Source organism: Opisthorchis viverrini (genome assembly GCF_000715545.1).
Source record: "Opisthorchis viverrini unplaced genomic scaffold opera_v5_251, whole genome shotgun sequence".
Classification (NCBI taxonomy): Eukaryota; Metazoa; Platyhelminthes; class Trematoda; order Opisthorchiida; family Opisthorchiidae; genus Opisthorchis; species Opisthorchis viverrini.
In genome coordinates this window covers 261,698-273,834 of record NW_008751908.1, presented here as the reverse complement: position 1 = coordinate 273,834, position 12,137 = coordinate 261,698, and the positions used below count along the sequence as shown (strand labels likewise).

At 43.7% G+C, this 12,137-nt stretch overlaps 1 protein-coding gene across 1 annotated transcript in view; it reads left to right on the top strand.

Annotated features, from left to right (window-relative positions):
* T265_09031 (hypothetical protein) overlaps window positions 1-11,136 on the top strand; it is a gene marked incomplete at both ends in the record, with an annotated part of 32,055 nt that extends 20,919 nt beyond the window's left edge. Inside the window, one exon of the mRNA XM_009174995.1 lies at window positions 11,037-11,136. Within this exon, the coding sequence (XP_009173259.1) occupies window positions 11,037-11,136 (100 nt within the window). The remainder of the gene's footprint in view (window positions 1-11,036) is intronic.
* Between the last annotated feature and the right edge of the window lie 1,001 nt (window positions 11,137-12,137).

Sequence of the window (12,137 nt, the reverse complement as noted above, 5' to 3'; positions counted from 1 at the left end):
TAAGCAATATTCCCGACCTTGGGACGAAAACAGCTTCCCCCGTTGCAGTTTGTTAAACAAAAGTTAAGTTCCACAAATCAATTTCCAAAGCCAAAAGAAATCTGCACGGGGAATGTGAACAGTGTATCACCGAACTAGGTGAAAGCGAGTCTGTCGATTGCCGGAAGTCATGGCTACTGAAATTACCGAGAATTATAGACAACATTGTTCAATCTGAAACAAATCCTATGTCCTTCCAGAAACCTCACAAATTTTCAAATAATGGTTGCAACCCAACCTATACCGGCTTACAGATGTGTTGTTATGCGAAGCAACGTTGCGTGCAGATTAAAAGTGGTAGATTAGACGTAGTATAAGGCATGAGAGAAACTATTAGCATTAGAACTACGGCCTAGAAGAATTAGTGTAGATTCACGAAGACACTAGTTTTATACAGTCAACTGTTCCATGAAAGCAACCGACGGATTTTCACATGCTGGTGTGTACTACTTGATCAGGAAGGCGGTTACTAATTAGGGGGTGTGAATGTGATCGTATACATACATACCTGGGGTTCGACTCAGGTATCATTGAAAATCTTGCTTTTTTCATTACATTAGCGGCGTCCTATTAGGAAACCAAATAGTTTCATGAATAAAGTACATAGAACAATCCACGACACAATATGAAGCAACAGTGGTTGCCTCAGTCGGACAATTCGTAAGAAGTGGGATAATGCGTCGTTACTCTGTCACATTAAGTGGACGACGAAAACGTTAAGAAAAAATGACCTGAAAATAATGAAGGAAGACCAGTAATTGAATGACTAATTTCCTGGTCGGCGTGGAGCAAGTCACTTTAATCAGTGATTGCTCAACAACTGGTTTAAATCTTTTGCCAAGTAAAAGAGCTTGGTCTAAACTTATCGACCAATATTCCCCATTCGGCTAGCATACGGCACGTCATGACCGTTTGACCGAACAATCGTCGGGTAATTGCAACAGCGCAGTGAAAATCAGTGATTGTTCCAGCAATGCTCGTACTGACATGGATTCCAAGGCAAACGGATTTGCCATTGAAAGTGCGATTAATTCTAACCCGCTTGTGGTATTTCTTAGAGGGTCGCAGAATCATTTGTTTCCTTTGGGACCAAGATATCCGAACTTGTTGGTCAGTTCCTTTTGCTATACCTCCACTTTCTTGGCTTCAGCAGTCCAGTTCGTGAAACAATTGGTCATCTGACTTTCGATAGTCTGTCGAATTTCGCCGTCTCTGAGTTCGAAGGGGTATGATGTGCAGACACTGGCAAAAAATTTATCAGATGCCTAGGATGTGCTGAGCACGCGACTTTCCTAAAAAGATATGGTCCCTTATTCCTAGGGTGCAGAATTCGCTATTATGAAATGGTAATGTAGAGACAAAAATCATTGTAGATGAAGTGAAGCTATGCTGGAACTCCAAGGAAAACTGTACAGCTGTTTCGCTCTTGTTGGGAATCATCATCAGCGCGCATCTCACGAAAACCCAGGGAATCTCGAACCTGCGGCCGGTAGTTTGAAAATTTCGGCCACGAGCAGCTGGTCAGCAGTGTGATTAACTGGCACTTGGACAGGATATAGTGCATATACACTCATTTGCGAACTAATTTGGGTTTTCGAGAGACTCACCTCGAACCCAGCTGAATCTCTCGGTTTTGATGTTTCCAGCCAACTGAATGTGCTGCACCAGGCCGCCTCATGTTTCAGTCGCTACTATTTTCTAGATATCGCGATACATATGTATTTTATAATGCACTACTCATAAGGTTGCTGGAGTTTTCAGCAACCTTATGAGTAGTGCACTACAGGATATGGTGTGATTTATTCTCCACTCATGGGATCCACGTGATGTGGATTTTCAGTACGGATTGGTTCCACTTACATGATAAATTCTTCATTCAAATTCCCAAATCCCACACTACCAACAAATGCCGGTGCAGATTTCTCCTTTAAAATTCACAAGACATCCCGTTTTCCTCAGTTTTCTCAGATGAAACGTCGTGTTTACGTAGTTTGTAGGCAAGCTGATTTTAAGCTAATTATCTGAAAAAATTAAGAGATGCGGTGTGATACAAGTGCCTTTTGAAGGCTAGAACATTCACTGATTATGGAATTTCCTCAGCATTGTGTGAGTATCGCTGGCGGTATGCAATGTGTGGAGACGTTAAAAACCGTCTGACAATGTCCTCGCTCTCGATCTGAAATCTAGCATTGAGTAGAGCCAACAATTAGGAAGAAACAAGTTTCATAGATCATTATTTGATGCAATTTCAGGCTGTCTGATTGGAACAATCTGCCCACCAGAAGAACCCAAACCTCAGTGTTTAGCATCTCCTTCGGTCGTGAAAACTCGCTTGTTCTCAGCTTCGACGAAACCGCTGCAGTCAATCGGTTAAAGTCTTCATTGTGTATCAGAAAACAACTCTTAGGTTTTTTGGACGTAACACATGTGCTTTGTTAGTAGATAAGTCTGCAACTACATGACCAAACCGCATTGTAAGGACCACAAAAAGGTCGTTTCCTGAAGAGAAAATGGGAGATCTGTGCATCTACCAGTTTCCTTCTCCTAAATGTACTGCTTAGTATGGTGAAGTGATATGTTTACTTCAGAAATATCAAACATTTGAAATTATCTGCTGGCGATCTTCATCTAAATATCTACAGTGCATCGTCACTCACTCACTAACGCATAGTTCGCTTGCTGGGGAATCACCCAATCACCATGAGCATTCTGATTATCAAACCCAGAGTATATGATTTACTCACAATCTCAACCAACTGATTCTGGGTACATATGCACCCGTTTAGCAGAGCAAACAACTGCCTACCGGGTTGATCAATAAGGTATAGAACAGCCGGTCCATGTGTGCATCTCTATGTCAGTATTTCCAGCATTTATGGGAGATGAAACCAAAGGAAGAGTGTGCCGATAGAAAGGATAGCCTAGGTGTGATGTGCTATTCATAAGGTCGCTGAAAATTCCTCGACGGCCACGACCAGTTTTACGCTTCTTGGGGATTATCAGGTAGGCGCAGTTTCCGAGTTTCCGTCAACCTTATGTTTTACTTGAATTTAAATTACGCGAGATTAGCGAAATACACTCATTAAGAACACCATAAACGGGAGTTCCAGTCGTGCTACCGATGAGTCTGTTGCCGAAACCAAATTTGTATGCAAATGAGTGCATTTCGCTGATATTGTAGATGGTTGCGGCACTTGAAAAGTTCACGTCCACATCACCCTCTTTTGAACAGTCCCCCTCCTATCGTGGCACAATTATCCTTGTGAGTCCAAGTCGTAGAGGGGGAGCACTGGATTCTAGTTACGTCCTTATTGGAGTTCAACTCATGATTACCCGTGCCAGGATTTGAACACCGGACACGTGGCATCCGAGGCCAGCGTTTTAATTACCACTAATAAACCAGTGCACGCTGGATGTATTTGAATTCTCTCATCCGAACAGGTGAACACGTCCACGATTCAGTGAGTTGATTGAATTGTCCGGCGCCTCGGACGACGACACAGTAAGCATTATGGTTGTGTCGATCGACTGACCCGCCTGATAGGACATCCCACGAACACTAACAACGTGCCCTGGTGGAGTAGTGCTAGCATGCTCACCTTCCATGCCACATGTCCAGAGTTCGGACCCCTGTTCCAATGAAACTAGAAAAGCTGCACTCATCAGTGTGTGCCTTGGTAGGAGAAAAGAAACTTACCACTGGCACATCGTGAGACAAAGGTACGATTCATTGACCAAGAAGCACAATAAAAATGAGAAAAAGTTCATTATCCAGTCTCAGAAAAATGCATATCCTTATCACATCTTAAACGACCTTTTGTTCATCTCTCAGGGGCACACAAAAGACTCTTTTTCTCGGGGAAACTATGACTTTCTGGATAAATATACAGACAAAAATAATGTTGCCTACAATCAGCCAGTTCTGAAGCCATATCTGGTTCGCAGTGCACTGAGAACGAGTGGAATCAAACTAATTTGAGGTTGATATCATTGAGTGATTTGATCTACGGAAGCTATCGAAAGTAGAATGATTAGAAAAGTGGTCAAATTTGGTCGCTGTTGGTAGCAATGAGAGGTAATTTCCACAAACCGATACCAGGGTTAAATGGTAGGATAAATGCAGACAATATTATATCAGTAACATTATGACACAGCAAGGGGGTTGATGAAAACTCACCGTGGATGCATGGAGTGGTGTTAGTGATACCTTCGTTTAAAAATCAACTTCCCGTCTGGATATTATAGTTCCAACCAAAGCGTCACGCGATAATGCCATATCCAGCTGTGGGCCGAAATCAGGACAAAACGCTTGATGGATTCCTTGTTCAGGAATGACAGTTGTTCTTGTCCACTGCACAAAATAAATGGAACAAAATGTATAGATACAAAACGAGAAACACGAACGGGCACTTGTAGACAGATACACTCATTCGCATGTCAATCTGGTTTTGATGGGAGACTCATCTGGGATCCAGCTAAATCCCTCGTTTATGATCTTCTTAAGCAACCAGATTGTCAGACCAACTCATGTTCCAGTTGGTACGATATTCTAGATACCTCGATAAATCGTATAGGCGTAATACACTACTGCTTAAGAGCATCGTAAACGAGGGATTCAGCTGGGACCCAGATGAGTCTCCAGTCAAAACCGAATGGATATGGAAATGAGTGTATTTGTCGAATCCGTATTTGTTCCATTTGGGTTAAAGTAGAACACAAGTTTGGTGGAAACCCGGGGACTGTGCCTACCCGGTGATCCCCAAGAAGGGCGAAACTGATCGTGGGCTATCGAAGAGTTTCCAGCAGCCTTATGAGTAGCATGTTGCGTCTATCCAATGAGCAGGTACTGTTTCCACTTCCAAGAGCTATTTTCCGGGGTACGAATCCATCCAGCAAAGAAACGGAATGTTCCGTAGATACCTTCTTATTCTCCCGTAGGAGATACGGATGAGGCATAGTCTAAGGGGCTGAGATAATTCACTCAGTGAGAAGCATCCTAATGGGTTTTGGGAATACTAATACTCTTTTGTGGTTCATTTAGCGATCTAGTTCAACTTTGATGCAGCAAAGAGTGGTAGTGTGCAAAAATAGGGCTGCTGATGGACAAATTAGTTTTTTTTTCATGGTAAAAGTGAATAACTTTCCGTGCATATCGTCCCGTGAGAAGTGGCATGTGAAAACTCATAGCCGTCTTCTGCATTACATCAATGAAGTTTCAGATGCATCTGTGTATTTTAAGCTTTCTTTTGAGCTTGTGGTTTTATAGTTCCCTTCAGCTGGTACGACTGCTTTGGAAACTAACTAATGTTGCATACTCTTTGGCAGAGTATACCTTGGCGCTGCACTAAACTTGTACAATGTAAATCAGCTTCTTACATTTGGGGTTACAACCAAAGGGTAAATTTTGATGTCAAATAGACAAATTCTAATTCCTTTTGTATGTCTGAGGGTAATTTTACACAAACTAGGCATTGCGCACATTTATTCCTTATCTCTGTACACGCTGAATGGACCATGCACAGGCAGTTTTTGTTTTGAATATAGGTAGTAGGCCTCACCGGTTGTATGGCTTTCTTGGATAGACCACCAACGGGTGAATGTTTTTCTCAGGTAAGTCAGGCTCTCATTGTAACAGCATATTAGGCTTAAAGTTGCAGAGAGCCCCTTTCACTAATGGGTGTGTGTTTGAAATACGACCGTACATCAAGGGTGACTCCAGGAAGTCAGATATTCATAGCATTAATCGTTTCCAGCCATTCAGGGCCGGAGTTCACAGATTGTGAATAACGTAATTTTAGCGAGGTTGGTGCGTTAGCTTAAGGCACAGGTACAGATGTGTGGAATTCGCTTTGCGACTGTACTGTTCTTGTGGCAAAAGTAAGAAGCTACAATATTAGTAAATGAAGCATGCAAAAATCAGTATGGTGTGGGGAGGAAATCTGTGTTTCGCTTCCATATATTTACCATTTCCATGCAAAAAATTAATCTTTCTTCAGAAAGTTACGTGAATTTTGCGAACGAACGACAACCAAACTAACCGAAAAAGTGAGTACAGTTGGCAGATCTCCACGTGAAGAAGACCACCATAAACGGGAGATTCCGCTAGATTCAGTTAAGTCTCATTTCAAAGTCGAATAAGTATGCAAATCAGTATATTAAGCGAAAATATGACGAAACTGTAACAGTGGTGTACTCCACCACAAGCAGGTCCCTGTTAGTAGAACGAATACAAAGAAATACTCTGAAAGTTCCTTGAGACCAGTTTCTCGGCAAAATCAAGAAATCATCATTTCAGGGTGATTTATCGGTGACTTCCGTTAGCCATAATTTTCGGCGATACCCAAGTTGGTTGATGGTGGCATGACTTTCTCCTCTTGATCTGCGATTCAGTGAGCCCACAGAATTGGATTAGGCTCCGTTCCGTATCTTTCATCTGATAAAGCCCTCCACGAAAAAGACAAGACAGCTGGAAGTATGTCGGATGTTTTCGTCAGTGGGACGCCTATTCACACGTGCATCTTGCTCACACCGTGCGCTCCTGCCTGGTCGGCTTGCTGATGCATCATTCAGCGGCCTTAAGCCATCCCGACGCGATCACCAACAAAGTTGATTTGCACGATCCGCTGAGCATACGTATGTGTACTTGCTTGACCGCGTGGGAAAATTGCCTGCTGAGTGAACACCATGGGTTAGAATAATCAAAGACAGGAAACCAAGTTTTAAGTGGTCGTTAACACAAGGCAGGCAGAAAGCAGTCCTACTCGACTTTGTCTGGAAGACAACAGTTTGCCGATCACTTTGGTGCAATTCTGCGCTGAGGCCTTCAATGGGTGTGTACAAACCGTCACGCTGCGGCGGGTTTCAAGCTGGGCACATGTAGCATTGTTTTGATCCCTACCAGTTACAGAAATGGGAAAAGATGAAACAAAAGGATAGAACGTCAGATTCGTTCAGAAATGTGCAAAGCAGTTTGGGACGTGTGCGAAATACACTGATTTGCACGACAATTTGGCTTTCGCGGAGGATTTAGCTGAATCCAGACTGAATATCTCGTTTATGGTATTCTTCAACTGAACGTGCTGCACAAAGGCCTCATAATGTTTCAGTTAATATGATACTCGAAACAGTATGTTTTCTTGCAAGAAACTACTCACAAGGCTGCTGGACACTATTCGACAAGCCACGACCAGTTTTTTCGCTTCTGCTTCAGGGTCATCAGGTAGGTAAAATCCTCGAGTTTTCGATAACCCTACTTTTACTTGAAACCAACTTGTACGAAATCCACTCAAATGAGCAGGCTACTTCAAGAAAATATACAACGATATCTCGAATATCGTACCAAGTGAAAAATGATATCTTTGTGCGACAGATTCATTTGAAAAATATCATAAACGAGTGATTCTACTCGGATCCCCCGCGAATGTGCGAGTGCACTTTGTCAATTTCCTACAACTTGGTTCCAAATAAAACACACGGATGACGGAATTTCGGCGACTGCGTCCGCCTGATGAGTCCGAGTCAAAAGCACGAAGTCATTCGTGGGCTGTCAAAGAGTTCCAGCAACTTCATGAGTAGTTTCCTGCAAAATTTTCGGCTCATAATTCGGTTTATTACAACCAAAAGGTTACGTACGCACTTAAAGCGCAAACAATGCAACGAAATGATGTCGTCCAAATTCAGTCATGCGAACGTACGGAAACGACATCGAAAACAGTCCTGGTTTCTTCGATTCACACCAGAACCTAAACTTTTTATACAGAAGTAAGCTGCTATTCATCAATTTACTGGCTGTTCGAGACTGCAATTTCCACAAGCCGGGGTTGCGACACTGATCCGTGAAGATCGTTGTACATGTTCCTCCTTCGGTATAGAAATCGACGGTCACGAACATGCAACTATACACTATTCAAGAATGGAGCATGCACTAACTTGTGTTGGCCAACTGGAACATCATCATGACACATGGCTTATGAGTTGATGCTAACTGTCAGAATTGACAACAATTTAAGTAACGTTTGATTGTTTACCTAAGTTTACATGTCTGTTGCAAACCCTCGTAGGAGTTGGGAAGTCATGTATCTTTGTTGGTCACGCGTAGCCATGGGATATTCAGGTGACGTCTGGTTACACGTAGGCAAACTACATCAAAACCGCTGATCCATCGACAAATGCTTGCGTTGTGTTGTAAGAGATGCTCTCTAGCTTATCTGGACTTTCCGCGGTGCTCTGTTTAGCGTCGTTAACGGATGATTCCGTCAACAGCCAAGAAATTCATTTGATGGTGGGGTTCCTGACGCTCAGTTTAGACTCGTTATCGCATTTCTTCAGCTGCCGTTGTACTAAGTGTGTATGGAAGTACCGCTTCAACGATTAGAATGTGACGTAACGAACTTGGATACCACGGGTCTGCCGATAATTAGCATCAAAGACCTTCAAACTGCGGCATTTCACTGAGACGCAAGCCATCATCAACTGCCGGAAGGGTAAAATTCATTTGTTATTCTAATTGTCGTAAAAAGTGGCACGTTTAGAGGTCTTTGGTTACTAACTAAATGAGACCAAATCTGTGAAAAAATCCCCGCCAGCCAGTTCGAGTCATCTTCGTCAGGCGTGAGTTTCAAAACTAATCTTCACCAACTTGATCATTCCCATATCACATTTAAATTCGAGCAATTTTTTCGAACATACCCGTAATATCACTCCGACCTAACTAAAAGATGAAAATCGGTTGAAAGCCCATTTTGAGTTTAGCTACCCCAGTACAGTCTCATTCGCACAAGTCTTCCGCCACACTGCAATAGCTGAAGTAAAACCCAGAGATAATTGCCCTGAAGCTAGACAAAGAATCTGGCACTGGGATGCAGACCTCCAGCAATCTTGTGGGTAGCGTGTTCCACCTAGTTTGTTAGAGTCACTCAGTTAAAAACTCAGCTGATTCGCAATTTCTTCCAGTCGGCTTATTGCGCGCGGGAAGCAACATGATCGGTTGATAGACGGACGCCTTAGCAACTGACCTACACTGTGGATCCATTCGTTTGCAGTGGGCCGACGGAAAGTCTGGCTCAAGCATGCTGCACATGCCTCAGCGAGCCTTTTCGGTAGGCGCAGAGGGAGTATCCACCACTCAATCTTGTCACACTTTTCGCGGCGTTGTCAGCTTTGCGGTTCTCAGGCTAGTCGTTACGCTATTCCAATGGGTCCAGAGGGGCACGTCCTGGTCATTTCGGGGCCTCGTGGCAAGTAACCTACTTCGTGAGGTAATTTATTCCTGTGTCAATAGGCGTCCGCCAGATGACCCCACCGAAAAAGTGCGACAGACTTGCAAGCGCCTCATCGCGTTACAGAAAAGACTGTCAGACCTTCGCGCAAGCAGATGGTGTCAATTACCGCACTGCCTATTTTTGAGTTCCAAGGACATTTGAAAGTTCAGGGCGCAAAAATCGACCTCGGGTACGGAAAAGCCTTCTAACCGAAGAACAACCAACTTCTCTCTTATATCGCGTATGCTGCCAACTGCTTGCGCACGCGGGTATCTGCCTGTTCAACCGATGTAGGTCGCTCATCTAGATGACAGGAAAAATGGCGCATATGGGCTTCCAACCCAACGAATGCCCGCCAGTGATCAGGATCAGAGGACGGTGTGTGAACATGCGGAGAAATGCATAAACTTCAACCAGGTTTTAGTCGTTTCACACATCTGACACATGGATGCGTACAGCTTTGGATGAAGCAGGGTTTGCGGTGTACAAAAACCCCGGGCTCGTGTAATTCAGGAAGGACGCGACGAGATCATATTTCTGTAGGTGAAATATGATGAAGAAAACGCCCGCGAAACAATGCACCATCTCAACCGGAAACAACGAATATCGGTTGATAGGGAGATTGATTTGCGAATTCAGTGGGACGGGAACTATGGAAGATGATAAGGCTCCAGGACGGCTAAGAACGCTGGCCGAAGATATCGGGCCATATGAGGTGTTGCGATGCATCCAAGTGAGCTCAAGGAAGGGGAATCGATCAATGAAGCCGATGCGACAGCCCAGTGAGGGGACAAATGTTAAACCTAACTAAAGAATTTCAAAGCGTGGCGACCTTCAGAAGGCGTTCCAACTTGGGAACCTCTGGTTTGTTGTTTCTAAAGTGCAAAGTGTTTTCATCCTGGAGTTATTGCTTATGGACGGTAATCATCCATGGTTTGTCATGCTTATAAAGTTAGCTCCCTTATAGAGCGGTGACCCATTTACGGACCTCCAAACAAGGATTCCTATGGGGAAGGAACTGGGTTATTGAACCACGAAGCTGCCTCCCATAAGAGAGAGCTACATTGAGCTGCCTGATGCTCATTTCGAATTTCCGCTTCCAATCTAAATTTAGGAATCTTTTAAAGTTTGACTCTCGACCGCTATTCTCCACCCATTAATTAATCGCGGGAAGTTACATCGAACAGGATTGGTACCCTTTAACTGCCTGTCACAGTTTGAGGGGAGCACGAGGAAAACAGCCGAAAAATCAAGGTTGCATGCGAACTACACTAATTCACCATGGAATGAGGGGATATTTGACTTTCCTCAAGTAAATAGCGTACCAAATCCTAGTCAACCGGAAATATCTTTATGGAACACCTGAGGGCGTGACCTCTCTTGTAGGATTACCGTAAACGCCTCTCGAGCAGTAGTTTCCGGCTCATATCTTGAACTACATTGGCCTTCAGAGAGAATCATGACTCTGAGCACCATCGACGAGGTGATGGATCAATTTATTCAGTTCGGTTTCCCTGCCAGCACAAATGAAGGGATCATGTTGTCACCACCACTACTACGTTTAAGGTAAACTCGACAATACTGGACAAGCCTTGAGGTAGTCTCACACAATATTCCGGTTAAATAGCGCCTCTCAAATAGCTATAAGCCGTGGGAAGATAGCAAGATAGTCCCCTATCTCACAAGGCAAACCAATGTAACATCTTCCGCAGGCCATGCGCAACTGTTTTCTTCCAGTCGCCAACCAGAATGTATAGGTTCACTGGAAGCAACACGAACAGACATGGATTTCGATAAAGAAGTTGAGGAGGCGCGAGGTAGAAATCCTAGTCCCTAAATCGTGACCGGAACTTGAAAGATGTAATTGCATTCCTCAACTGCCTGCTTGGAGATGTACGTGCGGCAGGATATTAACGAAATTTACCTCAAACTACCCAAACGAGCCAGTAAACACGAATGTTAGCAACAAACAGGTTCATGTCTCTATCTGCTTTTACAAAAGCCCATCAAGCTCAGTCGCCTTTGAGTTGAGCTCATTATGGGGAGCATTAAAGAGGGGGTGCAGCCAGTAGATATAGGAAAACGGCAGCATAATTTCTGTTTGTGCTCTTTCTCTTTATCACGACTTCGGAAGTTCAAACACATTCGGTTCGATTGGAGGACTGGTCGTATCGCATAGCCCATAGCTGCGATAGCCGTGCATAACCATACGGGAGCATTGGGGAGTGAGTCGTTACCAGGACGGTCGTCTTATAGGAGCAGTAATGGACTGTGCACAGTATATTGGAAGGCACAACACGCTACTAGCTAACTCTTTCAGGGAGAGGGACAAAGCCAAATGGAGATCAATACGACATTTGTCCGACAAATAAGACCCACTGGGGCAGGAAAACAACGATAGCCAAAACAACCGGCTAGATACATATGTCCCATCCTCGAATTAAGATCAATAGACTAGATTGAACTGGTTAGTAGACGGTTAGAAGTTCCGCATATGAGATTATTTATGCAACATACATGACGACATTGGGGGGGACGACTCGGTCGATTCTGCGTACGGGTAAGTATGGAGAACACCTTTAAAGAAATGTAGGTTCGACTGGGTTACATGCAAAGAGAACGAGACCGGATCAACATGAATGAGAGGAGGAAAATGAGACAAACACTCGAATGTATTTGCGCAGGAAATATGGGAGAAGTTTCCGACGTCAATGGCAACGGCGGACTTAAGGACTTGGTACACGACCTCATTAGTTGAACGATAGTGTTAGAAGTGTACATCAATTCCGTTTCTACTCAGGAGTATATATATATATATATATATATATATATATATAT